The sequence below is a fragment of the Oryctolagus cuniculus genome, chromosome 8, assembly GCF_964237555.1.
Source record: "Oryctolagus cuniculus chromosome 8, mOryCun1.1, whole genome shotgun sequence".
In the NCBI taxonomy this organism is placed as follows: domain Eukaryota; kingdom Metazoa; phylum Chordata; class Mammalia; order Lagomorpha; family Leporidae; genus Oryctolagus; species Oryctolagus cuniculus.
The window spans coordinates 130501433-130518690 of record NC_091439.1 but is presented as its reverse complement, the minus strand read 5'-3'; the positions used below and the strand labels follow the sequence as shown (position 1 = coordinate 130518690).

Sequence of the window (17258 nt, the reverse complement as noted above, 5' to 3'; positions counted from 1 at the left end):
ATGAGAGTATTTCAGGCATGGAAAGCCAAGACACTCTGGCAAAAAAAAAAAAAAAAAATTAAATTAAATAAAAAACAAAAAAACCTAAATGAAAGATCTCTGTGAGTGAGATCCCAGTGGAAAGAACAGGTCTTCAAAGAAGGAGGTACCTTTCTCTGAAGGGAGGAGAGAACCTCCACTTTGACTATGACCTTGTCTAAACAAGATAAGAGTCAGAGAACTCAAAAGGCTTCCATAGCCTTGGAAACTCATGACTGGAGCATGGGGAGATTACTGATGCCATAAACAGGAGTGTCATTTTGTAAAGTCAACAACAGGAGTCACTGTGCACTTACTCCTCATGTAGGATCTCTGTCCTTAATGTGCTGTACATTGAGATTTAATGCTATAATGAGTACTCAAACAGTATTTTTCACTTTGTGTTTCTATGTGGGTGCAAACTGTTGAAATCTTTACTTAATGTATACTAAACTGATCTTCTGTATATATAGAAAATTGAAAATGAATCTTGATATGAATGGAAGGGGAGAGAGAGCGGGAAAGGGGAGGGTTGCGGGTGGGAGGGAAGTCATGGGGGTGGGGGTGGGGGAAGCCAATGTAGTCCATAAGGTGTACTTTGAAAATCTATATTCATTAAATAAAAGTTAAAAAAAATCTATGTTTAAAATGATAAACTCATTAACCAAGAAGAGGAATTTGCTTACTTTACACAGTATTTTCAAAAGCACCTGTAGGATTTTACAAAACATTTAATTCTTTTAGGCCTCTGGGTCTTTTTCATGAAGATAAGCATCATGTCTAGTAACACAAGATCTTTAGACTTTTTAACTTTCAGACATTTGTATCATTGGCATTTTATATTATCAAAACTTAAAATTTAGCATGACTTCACATTTTAACAATATCTGTTATATAACCCAAATAGCCTGATTGACTAGCTGGTGACTCTCCAAGATGAGAGACATATATCCTTTGACATTTCCAGAAACCTAACTGGAAATATCAAAGTCCAAATTCTTTGGAACTTTGATTTTTTTTTGAATGCCTGTAAATGATGACAAGAAGGCTTAAAATATTTGGTTGAAATAAGATCCCTTAACATCATGACAGAGTATAGATCAGATTTGATCAAATCATAACTCTTAAAACTCAGTTGTTTTAAACAATTAGAACTTAAGAGGCAGTAAGAGAACATAATAGATTACTTTAAAATAACACAAAATCTGTCTCTTTGTTGTTCAAAAGTCAGAAATAAAACCTTAAATTTAAGACCTGGTGCATTGAATCAAATCCCATAATTTGGAACAGTTTTAAGAGTCAGAACTAGGGAAGAAAGAATAGCACCCACATGGGAGACCAGGAGGAAGCACCTGGCTCCTGGTTTCAGATCAGCGCAGCATGCTGGCTGCAGCACACCAGCCGTAGTGGCCATTTGGGGGGTGAACCAATGGAAGGAAGACTTTCTCTCTGTCTCTCTCTCACTGCCCAGCTCTGCCTGTCAAAAAAAAAAAAAAAAAAAAGAAAGAAAGAAAGAAAAAGAAAAAGAAATAAATCAACAAATGACAAAACTGCTGAGGATGTGGAAAAAAGTTACCCTGGTCCACTGTTGGTGGGAAGTAAACTGGTGCAAGCCACTGTGAAAGACCGTATGGAGCTATCTTACAAATCTGATTATAGACCTACCATTTGATCCAGCCATCCCACTCCTTGGAATTTACCCAAACCAAAAGAAATTAGCATATGCAAGAGTTATCTATAACCCCATGTTCATCACAGCACAATTCACAATAGCTGAGATCTGGGAACAATCCAGATATCAATCAATTGTTGACTTGATAAGAAAATTATGGTATATACACACTATGGCGTACTACTAAGTTACTAAAAAAGAAAGAAAGAAAAAGAAACCCTGTCTTTTGCAACAAGATAGATAAAACTGGAAACCATTATACTTAGTAAAATAAACGAGTCCCTGAAAGACAGATATCATGTTTTCCTGATCTGAGGTAGTTAATAGAGTACCTAAAATGTAATGTATTGGAGTTATATACACATTTTGAGATTTGATGATTGTCTAGAGCCCTTGTCTTTTCCATTGAGGAAGTGATTTTTTTTAAATTTTTTTTTTCTTCATACTATTTGCTGACTTGTTGAACTCTTACTTAGTGTAGGGTTAACTATACAATCATTAAGTAAACTGAAAACAGATTTTGTAAAAGTTAAGTGGGAATGTGAGAGGGAAGAGGAGAAAGGGTTGGCGTGTGTGTGGGAGGGAGGGTATAAGGGAAGTGTCACTTACATTCATTAGTCTGTATATATGAAATATATCAAACTTATATTAAATAAAATTTTAAAAGGAAGTAAATATTTAAAATTCAAAAAAATTATACCAATATCAAGGAGAATTTTAAAGGTGTTTATATATAATATATATATGTGTTTAATATATGACATTACAATATAAATGTACATATATATAATTTGTAACATAAATATATAGAGCAACATTTTGAAATTTTTATAATGTATTTATGATCAGAAATAGCTCAGATTTCTGTAATAATCCAGTTTCTGATCATTACAAGAATGAAGAGTAAGCCACCAAGTTGTAGCTCATAATCTCTGTTTCTCTGTGTCTCCAAGTCTACCAACCTCTAAAATTAAATAAACATACATAATTCTGGGATAAAAATCACATTAAGATCCCACTATTTTCCCGCATAATTTTCAGGAAATATACTAGTATCTAGACACACAGAGGCAAATTTATCTAGCTATAAATTATATGTATGTTATATATGTTACATATATTCATATATATATATATATATATATATATATATTACATTGAGGAGAAAGAATTATTACCCTTGGCTAAAATGGCCCTGAGACACTGTGTACCTGACAGTTTCCAGAGCAACTTACAGAATGTTGGGGGTGATGATGATCTTACAATAAAAGTGAAATCACCATGGCCACAGATTCACAGAGCTAGGATTGGCCTAGAATAAAATATTTGTGCAAAAGAGTGACTCCAGTGAATTTAAAAATTTACTTAAATTTTCATAATTAAAGGTTAATTTCAAGTTCCATGGATGTCTGTAAGGCTAAGAATGAAATCTCCTGCTAATGAGTGATGGAACTGGCCCTAAATTGTTCTCATATACTGTGAAAATAAAATTTGGACATCTTCCAGAATTTGATGGCCTTACAATGTTAAAGTAAATCATGGTAGCCTGAAGTTCCCTGCACTAGAATTGGCACAAATTAGGTTATTATTTATTGAGGTGGTAATAATAAATTTGAATCAATATGAAAAATAGAGAAATGTATTCATTTCAATATATTGACAGTTGTGTGTACAAATGGTAAATTTAGTAGAAGCAGGAATAAGGTTACAAGGAGATGTAAGAGATATTAATAAAAATAGCCCTAAATACACATTTAAATACAGAAAATGTGTGCTCTCTTAAATCAAAGAAAGCTTATGCCACTGAATTCAGTAATTTTAAAACCAAGATAAAATTGTCTTGACCCAATGCATGGAAATTTTAAAGATTATGACAATTTTGATTCTCGAAATATAAGGAAGCTATAAAAAGTGTCCTTGAAAGTGTAAAAGAATGTAATGTTCTAAAATTATTTGATAGGCCATAAAGATGGAGGTTGCTAAGACAACTTGAACATTATTTAGTGCACTCAGGATATGAAAATATAAGTGCCCAAAAGAATCATCATACCTTGGCAGTGCTAAGATTGCTTTCCATGTGGATATTGACGTACTCAGATGAAATTAATAAAATGAAAAAGAAAATAAAAAATAGAAACCTGATGCACATGGAAGTTAAAACTTGGCCTTGCCCTTAGTAACAATGTGTATTTTAATGGGAGCCATAATTAAAAAATAAATATGTGGATGAATATTTGGTGAAAAAACAGTCCAGAATAAACTGGAAAAATTACAGTATGATACAGACTTGCAGTTTGGAAAATTTCCACAATCAGAAAATAATTTACAGTTCCAGGAGCATCTAGAAACAATAAGAATGTATCCTATGCTGATGACCATGATGGTGCTGGCACTGCAATGTACTCAAATCCTATACACATGACAGTTGCTTGGACAACTTCCAGCACTTAGAGTGAGTTGAGGACCACACAATTATAAATCAAACCTTGGTACCCATCATTTACATGTGTTAGGAATGTCACAAATTGGGTTATTCATTACACATGCAGGTGATAGTAGTAAATGACAAAATAAATATGCATTCCATGGAAGGCATTTAATTTTGATTATGTGGTGTATAAATTAATTTGGAAGAAACAGTCATAATCATATAGAGATATGCTAATAATTGGATGGTAGAGTAGGGAGGGAGCTTACTGCTCTAGCCCAGGAGAAGATAGTTTTAAAAAAAGTGGAAATAGAGTAGTCTCTGGGAAGAGTTAGGGAAAAAAATGACAGAGGAAATTCTACTGACATGAGAGGGACACAGTGGACCCACATGGAGGGTGTGGTGCCCACAGTTCATGACTCCAACAGGTGAGAGCCTATGCACCAGAACTGGAAAGTGAGGTGAGACAAGACCACAGTAGCCTGAGCCACTGGAAAATGTGGCAGGAACCTAGAGGGAATGAGGCTTAAATCTCCAAGGGAAAGTGTGCCAGCCAAACTAGAGAGAAAAAAAGGGACAGTACAGACACGTTTCTCTCTCTCCAATCACCTCACAAAGGCATGCAAGCTGATAGAGCAGGAGCCATTTTGGACATACATAACAGCTGTGCCAGCCTGTGTCTGCACAAGGCAAGCAGCCGACTGGAAACTCCTGATGCTGGTAGGGAGAAATAACAGGAAGCCAGGAACTTGTGACTGTGTTAAACTTCTGAAGCAAGACTGTGAAAAAATAAAAAACTGAGGGTGTGTGGGAAGACTCACGGTGTGGCTGGGACTTTGAGCACTCTCAGTGGGAGAGGCCACAAGCTTGGGGGTTCCTGGTTACCTGATGAGAGACATTTCTGGAGAATCTGAACTTATACTGAGGACTACACAGATCCTTTGTGTGGTTCTTTGGACAGAGCAGACAAATATTATACCCACTGGGGCTAGTACTCAGGCACTGGTCTCCATTGAGGAGAAGAGCCCAACCGAGCAGAATATACTTCCCTTCTGATTAAAAAAAGGAGAAATAAGACTTAACATGCCAAACTTGGGTGTGTCACCTGAGGCACACCCTTAACACCAGAGACTGAACAGAGTTCTCTGGCCACACCCACTACAAGCCTCCAGAGATTCAGTGAAAGCAGAAAGTCCACTTATCTACAGAGTCATAGTACAAAAATAAAATCCACCACAGTGGAATAAAAAGAAATCTTGTTGCTCTGGACAAGTGGTGGCAAATTCTTTCTATTTCTGTTATGAAAGGTCTTTATTTCACCTTCATTCACAAATGAGAGCTTTGCAGGGTATAATAATCTGGGATGACAGCTTTATTCTCTTAGAATTTGGGCTACATTTTGCCATTTTCTCTTAGCCTGCAGGGTTTCTGATGAGAAGTCTGCTGTGAGTCTAATTGGAGATCCTCTGAGAGTAATCTGATGTTTCTCTCTTATGCATTTTAGAATCTTCTCTTTTTGTTTCACTGTGGCGGTTTGATTACAATGTGTCATGGCAACGATGTTTTCTGATCATGTCTATTCAAAGTTCTGTGTGCTTCCTGTACTTGGATGTCTCTTTCTTTTTCCAAACCCAGAAAGTTTTCTGCTAGTATTTCACTAAAAATGCCTTCTAATCCTTTCTCTCTCACCATGCCTGCAGCAACTTCTAGAACCAGAATGTTGGTCTTATTTTTTTTATAGTATCCTGTAGATTCCCAACAGTCTTTTTTAGATTTCTAATCTCCTGTTCTTTTGTTTGGTTTGACTGCATACTTTCCTGTACTCTGTCTACTAAGTCTGGTATTCACTCTTCTGCCTCAGTGATTCTATTTTTAAGGCTCTCCACTGCATTTTTTACTTGTTGTATTATCTTCATTTCATTTTGATTTCTTTTCAATATCTCAATTTCATGTTCTGTTGAATTCTTCATTTCATCTTGATTCCTCCTGATAATTTTTACTTCATGGGAGAGATTTTCTTTCATGTCCTTCATGGATTTCAGTAGTTTGTGCATTTGCTTTTGATTACTTCTATGTAATGTTATGACCAAATTTTTGAGTTCTATTTCTTGCACTTCTACTCTCATCATCTTCATGACCTAGTATTGAAATGTCATGTTCTTTTGGGAGCATGATGATGTTTTCCTTATTCTTGCTTCTTGGATTCTTGCATTTGGCATTTGTGGAAATACTAGTCTTTTTTTTTTTTTTCTGGCAGTTTTTATCATTGTATTATAACTGTAGATAAATGGACTTTCTGCTTTCACTGAATCTCTAGAGGCTTGCAGTGGGTGTCGCCAGAGAGCTCTGTTCAGTTTTCAAGGGTAAAGGGTATGCCTAAGGTGACACACCCAGGTTTGGCATGGTAAATCTCTTTTTTTAATCAGAAGGGAGTTATATTCTGTTCAGCTGAGTTCTTCTCTTCAATGGAGACCAATGCCTGAGTACTAAATCAAGTGGGTATACTATTCACTATGTCCCAAGGACCACATAAGGATCTGTGCTCTCAATGTGGGACCTCTGTCCTTAGTGAGAATTAACAGTAAATCTAGTCTTCAAACACCTGTTTAGCTGGGAGCCTAGGAAAAAATGCTCAGTCAAGTAATATTGTGAAAAATTAGTTATAAGTATTATGAAAGATAACCCAGACAAAACAGCAGTCCAGCAAATCATTCAACCTCACTGAAACTACCAGTGGCTACATCATTCATTTTCTATTAAATCTGTTTATAATAAGATTTAATTTGATGAACACTTGTAAGAAGCTGTGGGGACTTAAACAGGGATGAAGAGCTATTTCTTATGGGTAGTAATGGAGGTGGAATGGATTAGTTGCAGAGCTAATATCTAGATGGGAAATAAAAGAGCTACTGCGGCTAGATGCATCAAAGCATTTGTAGCCCTGTTATCATGGGATAGCCAAGCAACCTAGGAAAAGTGTTCCTCCTGAGGGTATCCTGAGGAACTAACTGAATGTAAATCAGATTTATATTAATCCAGAAAGGACTTTGTAAATCGGAAGGAATAAAAACACACATTTTCAATAAAAATGAGGGCCACCTGCAGGAGCAGGGAATAATGCAACAAAAAAAGGTTATAAAAAATTATAAGTTAAATTAATACAAAAGTGTACTACAGGGGCCAGCACTGTGTCACAGCAGGTTAATGCCCTGACCTGAAGTGCTGGCATCCCATATGGGTGCTGGTTCAAGACCCAGCTGTACCACTTCCAATCTAGCTCTCTGCTATGGCCTGGGAAATAGGAGAAGGCCCAAGTGCTTGGGTCCCTGCACCTACATGGGAGATCTGGAGGAAGCTCCTGGTTTTGGATCAGCACAGTACTGGCCATTGTGGCCAATTAGGGGTGAACCATTGGATGGAAAATTCTCTGCTTCTGCTCTTTCTGTGTAACTCTGACTTTCAAATAAATATATCTTTTTAAAAAAATACTACATTTATGCTCCTGCTTCTCTATTGCAATGGGTACCACATGGATAGACTTCATTCCATGTTCTTGTCTCAAGGCAATTAGGAATAGAATGAAAAAGCATAGAAAAGTGGCATCATGAATGAAAAAGGCATTATGCACTCAGTAATACAGGAAAATTCAGATGAGTGTGGCAACTTATAGGGTTTGAGGTTGTCCCTTTAAAGATTGAGGGTAATGTGTGTGGCAACATCTACTTGCATATTCAAATAGACCTTGGGTAGTGGAGTCTAATCCAGATGTGCACACAGATAAGTTGAAATTTCTCATGGGTATATAGGTCAACACACACTCATTCCCTTGTGTTGCACACAACACTTATTACCCAGAGCCAGGGTACACTATTATGGCTGGAACGTGTGTCACTTGATATGCCTATGGTCACATCACTGGTTTGCACTACAATAATGTGGGGAAAGAATCCTGGGTGGCCAAAAAAGCAGCTATGAAACAAATAACTTTGTAATTGATGAAGATGGTATTCCAAGTAACCGTTGAAATAACTGTTACTCAACTTTTAAATATTTATTAACAAAATTTACACAAGAGAGCACAGTTCAGTTCGTATACTTGATCCCACTCACAATAATGAGAAACCAAAAGTTCAGGTTGTATCAGAGAAAAATTTCTGAAGAACGGTTAACCACTCTCTGTCTTAATTCATCATGAAAACTGCCCAATACTCACTAAGGTGTGATTCCACCAAAGAATTCTTCCAGACAAATTATATTTCAGGGACTTCTCTCTGTAATCTTGCTGTGTTCTGTGGAAGTTTGCCTAATAATAAAGGTATTTCCCATTACAATACAGTCATAGGATTTTTTCTTTCTGTGAGTTGTCAGGTAACCATTGAGAGGTGACATATGGTACATGACTTTTCTATGCATGTATGTTTTCTCATTTTGGAGTCTCTTCATGTGAATTAATGGCAGAAATTTTTTTTCACATTCATTAAATTGACATTTTACTATATGAATTCTCTTGTGTTAGTTGATGTTTAATTTCTTGTTTTTTTTTTTTTTTTTTTTAAAGATTTTTATTTATTTGACAGGTAGAGTTGCAGACAGTGAGAGAGACAGAGTTAAAGGTCTTCCTTCTGTTGGTCCACTCCTCAAATGGCCACAATGGCCAGAGCTGCACTGATCTGAAGCCAGGAGCCAGGTGCTTCTTCCTGGTCTTCCACGTGGGTGCAGAGGCCCAAGCACTTGGGCTGTCTTCTACTGCTTTCCCAGGCCACAGTAGAGAGCTGGATTGAAGAGGGGCAGCTGGGATTAGAACTGGCACCCATATGGGATGCCAGCATAGCAGGTGGAGGGTTAACCTACTGCTCTACGGCGCCAGCCTGATGTTTAATTTCTGGCTATGGTTTTTTGAGGTCTATTGCACTTGAAGGATATCACCTTTTTTGAGTTGCATATTTATGCAAGCCAAAATTCTATGAAAATATGCTTCCACATTCATTACACTCCTAAGAAACCCCTTGTGTGAATTTTCTGATGTATAATGCCATTTCTGACAAATGGCTTTTTATCACACTAATAATATTTCTGAACTTTTTTTTTTTTAACAATTTACTTTATTTATTTGAAAGACAGAGTTAGAGACAGAGAAGCAGAAAGAGGTCTTCCATTCACTAGTTCACTCCGCAAATGGATGCAATGGCTGGAGCGGCAGGGATCCAAAGCCAGGAGTCAGGAGCTTCTTCTGGGTCTCCCATGTGGGTGCAAGGCCATCTTCTACTGCTTTCCCAGGCCATAGCAGAGAGCTGGATCAGAAGAGGAGCAACTGGGACTAGAACCAGTGCCCACATGGTATGCCAGCATTTCAGGCCAGGGCTTTAACCTACTGTGCCACAGCGCTGGTCCCAACCTTTCTTCCTTATGGGAGTGCCTATTGTATGGGATGTAATTTCCAGCAAAAGGCTCCATCACGTGGTTATGTTGATTTTTGGAAAAAGTCCTTCACATTCATTATATTCTTAAGTTCTCTCCCTTCTTTGATCTACACGTTATGAGGTATTCCTTCTGGCAAAAGGCTTTCCCACATTTATTACAAGATTTCCACCATGTAATAAATTCTCTGATGTTATATTGTGTGATTTTGGCAGAGTTTTCCAACATTCATTCCATTCATAAGGTTTCTCCCCCATGTGAATTCTAATGTTTTATGAGGTGTTACTTATGGATAAAGGCTTTTCCATATGCATTATATCCAAAGTGTTTTCCCCCATATGAATTAGATGATGTGCAATGAAGGCTGAATTATGGGAAAAAGCTTTCCAAGTCATTATGTCCAAAAGGTTTCTCTTCATGTGCATTTTCTGATGCATTCTAAGATGTGACTTATTGCCAAGGGCTTTTCTACAGTCATTGCATTCATAAAGTTTCTCCCCAGTGTGAATTCTCTGGTGTGACATGAACTATGATTTATAACATATGATTTATTAAGGCTTTTCCACACTTACTAGATTCACAAGGTTTCTGCCCTGTGTGAATTGTTTTGATATGAGTATAACTTATAGAAAAAGGCTTTTCTGCAGTCATTACATTTATAAGGTTATTTCCCTGTGTGAATCCTCTGATGCATTTGGAGTTGGAACTTAAGATTTTCCACAGTGATTACACTCATGAAGTTTCAATACTGTGTGCATTCTCTGGTGCATTATGAGGTTTAACTTTTGTCCAAAGGCTTTTCCAGTCATTACATTCATAAGGTATCTGCCCTGTGTGAATTCTCTGATGCATGATGAAGGTCGAATTATGGCTAAATGCTTTCCACAGTTATTACAATCATGAGTTTTCTACCCTGTGTGAATTCTCTGCTGTGATATGAGGTCTGTATTTGTCCAAAGGCTTTTCCACAGTCATTACATTTATGAGGTTTCTCCCTTGTGTGAATTTGCTGGTGTATGATGAAGTGTGACTTTCATCCAAAGGTTTTTCCACAGTCATTACATTCATGAGGTTTCTCCCCTGTGTGAATTTGCTGGTGTATGATGAGGTCTGACTTTTGAGTAAAGGCTTTTCCACAGTCATTACATTTATGAGGTTGCTCCCCTATGTGAATTCGCTGGTGTATGATGAGGCTTGACTTTTGTCCAAAGGCTTTTCCACAGTCATTACATTTATGAGGTTTCTCCCCTGTGTGAATTCGCTGGTGTATGAGGTCAGACTTTCATCCAAAGGCTTTTCCACAGTCATTGCATTTATGAGGTTCCTCCCCTGTGTGAATTCGCTGATGGAGTATGAGGAATGACTTTTGAGTAAAGGCTTTTCCACAGTCATTACATTTATGAGGTTTCTCCCCTGTGTGAATTCGCTGGTGTATGATGAGTTTTGACTTTTGTCCAAAGGCTTTTCCACAGTCATTACATTTATGAGGTTTCTCCCCTGTGTGAATTCGCTGATGTAAGAGGAGGTTTGACTTTTGTGTAAAGGCTTTTCCGCAGTCATTACATTTATGAGGTTTCTCCCCTGTGTGAATTCGCTGGTGTCTGATGAGGTCTGACTTTCGTCCAAAGGCTTTTCCACAGTCATTACATTTATGAGGTTTCTCCCCTGTGTGAATTCGCTGGTGTATGATGAGGCTTGACTTTTGTCCAAAGGCTTTTCCGCAGTCATTACATTTATGAGGTTTCTCCCCTGTGTGAATTCGCTGGTGTATGATGAGGTCTGACTTTCGTCCAAAGGCTTTTCCACAGTCATTACATTTATGAGGTTCCTCCCCTGTGTGAATTCGCTGGTGTATGATGAGGCTTGACTTTTGTCCAAAGGCTTTTCCGCAGTCATTACATTTATGAGGTTTCTCCCCTGTGTGAATTCGCTGGTGTATGATGAGGCTTGACTTTTGTCCAAAGGCTTTTCCACAGTCATTACATTTATGAGGTTTCTCCCCTGTGTGAATTCGCTGGTGTATGATGAGGTTTGACTTTTGTCCAAAGGCTTTTCCACAGTCATTACATTTATGAGGTTTCTCCCCTGTGTGAATTCGCTGATGTAAGAGGAGGTTTGACTTTTGTGTAAAGGCTTTTCCGCAGTCATTACATTTATGAGGTTTCTCCCCTGTGTGAATTCGCTGGTGTATGGTGAGGTGTGACTTCCACAGAAGGCTTTTTCCACATTGAAGGCATTTATGATGTTTCTCTCCGGTGTGAATTTGCTGATGGTTTATGAGGTATGACTTTTGTGTAAAGGCTTTTCCACAGTCACTACATTCATGAGGTTTCTCCCCTGTGTGAATTTTGTGTTGTTTCCTGAGGACTGACTTTTGTCCAAAGGCTTTTCCACAGTCACTACATTCAGAAGGTGAATTAAAACTGAGTGATTTTCCACAAGGTTTACACGTGTAAAGTTTTTCCCTTGTATTTAGTCTCTGATTTATTGCAAGATGTGACTGGTGAATGACAGGTTCAACATACATAATGTACTTATAAAATTTCTTTCTTGTGTGAGTTTGTTGATGCATATTGAGGCTAGAATTGTCATGGATAGCTTTTTCTATTTGCGTTGCTTTTCCAAATGTGACAGTTGATTTATTACAGTTTTCTGCCATATGAACCCTCTCAGATTTACAGAACATCTTTCTTGTGAAGACTTTTGCTTGTCCAGTGGGTCCAAATGGCTGCTTCATGATGTGAATATTGTCATGCTGACTAAGAGGCTCACAGAACTGGAGAGATTTTCCAGGTATCTTAGTGTTATCAAATTTCTCTCCAGCCTGTAGTTGATCAGGCCCACTGGGGGGAAACACAGTGTGACATTTATTGCATTCCTCAGGCTTCAGTCCTGAATAGATTCCCTTTTTAATAATCAGTGTTGGAACATGGATTGAATTTAAACTAAGTGTTTTTCTTAATTCTATTCTCTTGAGAGCTGATGTCTTGTTATTTTTCATAAAATCCTGATTCAGATTTTTGTCCTGACTTTCCTGGTTGATCCTAATCAGGTCATCCCTTTTCATGACCACTGAAATGAGAAAAAGCAATCATGTCACTGAATCACATGTAACTGTTTCTCCTGGCATACTCATGTAAAGGGAATGAAGTTACTTGTTATACAAGTGGCATAAGATTTTCACAAAATCAGTATGAGGTACTTATTTGTGACCATTATATGTTTTTTCTCCTTAATAGATTAATATACCATGAGGTTTCCCAATGTTCAAACATGATCCTTTTTACTATGGGAAATTGTCAAGGATGGTAGAATGACATTTGTGCTATGATGTGTGGGATGCCTGCATCTCAAAACAGTGTCAGTTTGAGCCCTGGCTACTCTGCTTTCAGTACAGCTCTCTGCCTATGTAAACTGGAAGGAACCAAATAATGGTTCATGTGCCTGGGAACCTGTGAGAAACCAGGGAAGACTAGAGGGATTCTAGAGTTTTGGCTTCAGACTAGTTAGACCTAAGTGTTGCAGGCATCTGGGAAGTGAGCTAATAGAGGACTTCTTTCTCTCTCTCTCTTCTCTCACTATCACTCTGCATTTCACAAAGATGAAGTAACTATAAAATATTTTAAAGAATGGACAAATATTTAATAAAATTATTCACCCACTACCTAGCAACCATTTTTTTCCCTGTGCTTTTTCTCCAGTTTATTTTTATAAAAATTGTGTGCTTTTTGCTTCTCTGATATCTCAACCATAAACATGAAAAAGTTTCACTGATCATTTACTTGCAGGTGGAGAAGAGTGAAATGTGCCTGTACTTTAAGCAGGACAACATTTAAAGAGTATGATTTGAATCTCTGAGTGTCTCATGCTCAGTCTTCCTAGGTAAACATCATTTGTGGGATTTTTCAAATGAAAAACTATTTTGTCTCTACTCTATGACAGCTTCCCCAAATTCCTAAGGACACCCAACACCTTCAGCTTCTCAGAAGTACAACAGGAACAGAAAATTCCCAATATACCACTTTAGTTAAACACTCCCAATCAGTTTGAAGAATTTGTTTCTGCAAACCGGGATGTGCTCATCTTCTTTGAAAAGTGTTTTCTAACTCATTCTGAAATCATCAGTGCTGGTTACCTCCTCTAAATTCTTTCTAGAAGCATTCCTGTGTGATAATTTGAATTTCTGGAGACTTTTGATCAGTTTCCTCCTATTTTCACTGAAAGCTTCATTTCCTATGCTTTTCTTATCTTTTCATTTGCTTATTTCTCAGTGATACTGAAAAATAAGAGAAATCATACTTCAAACTCCACCCTTCAAGAAATCTGAGCCACTCAACATAACCCCACGAGGCTACTTGACCTTGGGTCTCAAAATCTCATTACTTTCTTGGTGAGTCTAGGATCACTTATTTTCATGTTTTTTTTTTTTAACTTTTATTTAATGAATATAAATTTCCAAAGTACGATTTATGGATTACTATGGCTTCCCCCCCATAACGTCCCTCCCACCCACAACCCTCCCCTTTCCCACTCCCTCTCCCCTTCCATTCACATCAAGATTCATTTTCGATTATCTTAATATACAGAAGATCAGCTTAGTATACATTAAGTAAGGATTTCAACAGTTTGCTCCCACACAGAAACATAAAGTGAAAAATAATAGATAATTTTTTTAAATGATGATGAAATCAGATCAGACCTATTGTCATGTTTAATCCCAGTGAGAGTCAAGTTGGGAATTGATAATTTCTTTTCTTTTTTTTTTTTTACAGAAGATCAGTTTAGTATGCATTAAGTAAAGATTTCAACAGTTTGCACCCCCATAGAAACACAAAGTGAAATATATTGTTTGAGTACTCGTTTTCATGTTTTATAAGTTTATGCTTAGTTTATGATTTCTTTTTTCAAAGATTTACTTTATTTATTTGAAAACTAGAATTATAGAGAGAGAGATAGAGAGAAGTCTTCAGTCCCCGTATGGGCACAACAACCAATGCTGGGCCAAAATGAAGTTAGGAGCCAGGAGTGTCTTTCTTGTCTCCCACACGGGTACAGGAGGCCAAAGACTTGGGCCAACCTCTGTTCCTTTCTCAGGTGCATTAGCAGAGAGCTGGGTTAGAAGAGGACTAGCTGGGACTGGAACTGGCACCCATATGCAATGCTAGTGTTGCAGGCTGGAGCTTTAACCCACTGCACCACAGTGTCATTCCTAGCTTCATAATTTCTGATGTCACAGCACAGAGGCTTACTCATGACCATCTTTTATTTTTAAAGATTTATTTATTTGAAAGTCAGAGTTACACAGAGAGAGGACAGGCAAAGAGAGAGTAAGGTCTTGATCCAATGGTTCACTCCCCAATTGGCCACAACAGCCAGAACTGTGCTGATCTGAAGCCAGGAGCCAGGAGCTGCTTCTGGGTCTCCCTTGGGTGCAGGGGTCCAAGGACTTCTACTGCTTTCCCAGGCCATAGCCAAGAGCTAGATCGAAAGTGGATCAACTGGGTCCTGAACTGGTGCCCATATGGGATGCTGGTGCTTCAGGCTAGGGTGTTAATTCACTGTGCCACAGCACCAGCCACATGACCATCTTTTAGCATTTACTTATTTACTTACTTGAGAGTCAGAGAGACAGAATGAGAGATAAAGACAGACTGAAAAAGAGGTTTGCCAACTGTAGGCTCACTCCTCAAATGTTTCCAACAGACTATAATTTTCTTATTTGTTTGAGAGGCACAGAGGAAAAAAAAAGAAGGAGACTAAGAAAGAGAGAGTTCACATTTATTGATTCAGTCCTGAGCAAGTTCTATGCCTGGGAAAAATCATGACTAGGAATTCAATCTGAGCAATGAGTTAGAAATAAGTTTCTGGGGGCTGGCATTGTGGCATAGCAGGTAAAGCCACCACCTGCAGTGCCAACATCACTTATGGGCACCAGTTTAAGTCCTAGCTGCTCCACTTCTGATCCAGCACTATGTTATGGCCTGGGAAAGCAGTAGAAGATGGCCCAAGTCCTTGGACCCCTGTACCCATATGGGAGACCTGGAAGAAGCTCTTGGCTCCTAGCTTCAGATCAGTACAGCTCCAGCCATGACAGGCAGTTGGGAAGTGAATCAGTGGATGGAAGACCTCTCTCTCTGTGCCTTTCCTTCTTCTCTCTCTCTCTGACTTTCAAATAAATAAATAAATCTTTAAAAAAAAAAAAAACAGAAACAGGCTGGTGTGGCAGCTCAATAGGCTAATCCTCTGCCTACAGCACTGGCACACCAGGTTCTAGTCCCGGTCGGGGTGCGGATTTTGTCCCGGTCACCCCTCTTCCAAGCCAGCTCTCTGCTGTGGCCCAGGAGTGCAGTGGAGGATGGTCCAGATCCTTGGGCTCTGAACCAGCATGGGAGACCAGGAGAAGCACCTGGCTCCTGGCTTTGGATCAGCACAGTGTGCAAGCCACAGCACACCGGCCATGGTGGCCATTGGAGGGTGAACCAATGGCAAAAGGAAGACCTTTCTCTCTCTCTCTCACTGTCCACTCTGCTTGTCAAAAAAAAAAAAATAGAAAAATTAATCTTAAAAAAAATAAGTTTCTCTATGTTGCCTAAATAACAAGCACTGAAGGAACTAATAAGTGCATGAAGGAAAAGGTATGAACGTGTAGAGAAGGACAAGTTAGAATTGGGGGAATGTATCAAACCTAGATAAAAGCCTTAGTAACATCAGAAAATGACTGGATTTTTTTTTTAATCAAAGAACATCTTCACTAAGAACAAAAGTTAGAAAGATACTGGTATCTCTAAATGCCTGTGTCTGATGCACAAAACCAGCTGTCAACAGGAGTAAGGCTTGAGAAAAATTCATGGAAAGAACACCAGTCAACATCTGCACACTCTGCCTTGGCCTCCCTGTCTGTTATGTGCAGACTGACCTGAAAGGCTCTGATTCAAGCATTCGTCCACCATCCATGGCTCTTCTCCTCGCTCCAACTTGAAGATCAAGTCAGGTTTGGTAATGCAGTGCCCTATTAATGGAAACAAAGTAAGACTTTGTGAAATCGCTATCTTGGGTTATTTAAAGGACTACAGCTTGGTTCAGGAGCTATGCAACAAATGTTCCAATTTGAATCTTTTGTTAGATGGTAGATATTCAGATTATTCATGGACTCACATTCTAATCCTGCCCAATATTAAACATTATAAAATGTCCCCTTATTTGTCAAATAGCAAGAAAATGTTATCACTGGGCGTGTGATGGGTGTCACTCACCCAAGGAGAACAGGTTGCTGTAGGTCTCCAGCATCACATCTCTGTACAGGATTTTCTGAGCATTGTTCATTTTCTGCCATTCCTCCCACGTAAAGTACACAGCCAGGTCTTCAAATGCTGTCATCACCTATAATAATACACTTCCAGTCAACATGTTAACTCTGTCACAAAATAAACACTGACAGTTGTGTATGGATATGAAGGAAAAAAGGAAGGATATGGTTTCACATCAGACTTGTTGAGTGTTTAGAAAGCCACACAGAGCATTCAACAGAGTCAAACCCATGATCTACAGGCTGTGAGAAATGCCCAAGCTGGAGGGAAACAGGTATGGTTATCTAGGAAGTGAATTAATGTGTCAAAGCTCTCTCTCTCTCTCAGTCCATCAAGTTTTTCTCTATCAAGCTAATAAATATTTTTAAGTAAGAGAGAAAATACAGGTAAGACAAAGAATACAAATTAGCTTTTG

At 38.3% G+C, this 17258-nt stretch overlaps 2 protein-coding genes across 12 annotated transcripts in view; both read right to left on the bottom strand.

Moving 5' to 3' along the window:
* LOC138843592 (rho GTPase-activating protein 20-like) overlaps positions 1-17258 on the bottom strand; it is a 1064354-nt gene that overhangs the window by 77929 nt on the left and 969167 nt on the right. The window lies entirely within an intron of this gene.
* The window catches only part of LOC100348297 (zinc finger protein 717-like), a 77443-nt gene continuing 69177 nt past the window's right edge, over positions 8993-17258 (bottom strand). Inside the window, exons 3-5 of the mRNA XM_070047267.1 lie at positions 16790-16916; positions 16453-16545; positions 8993-12608 (exon numbers count right to left, since the gene is read on the bottom strand). Of these exons, the coding sequence (XP_069903368.1) occupies positions 10819-12608; positions 16453-16545; positions 16790-16916 (2010 nt within the window). The 3' untranslated portion in view covers positions 8993-10818. The remainder of the gene's footprint in view (positions 12609-16452; positions 16546-16789; positions 16917-17258) is intronic.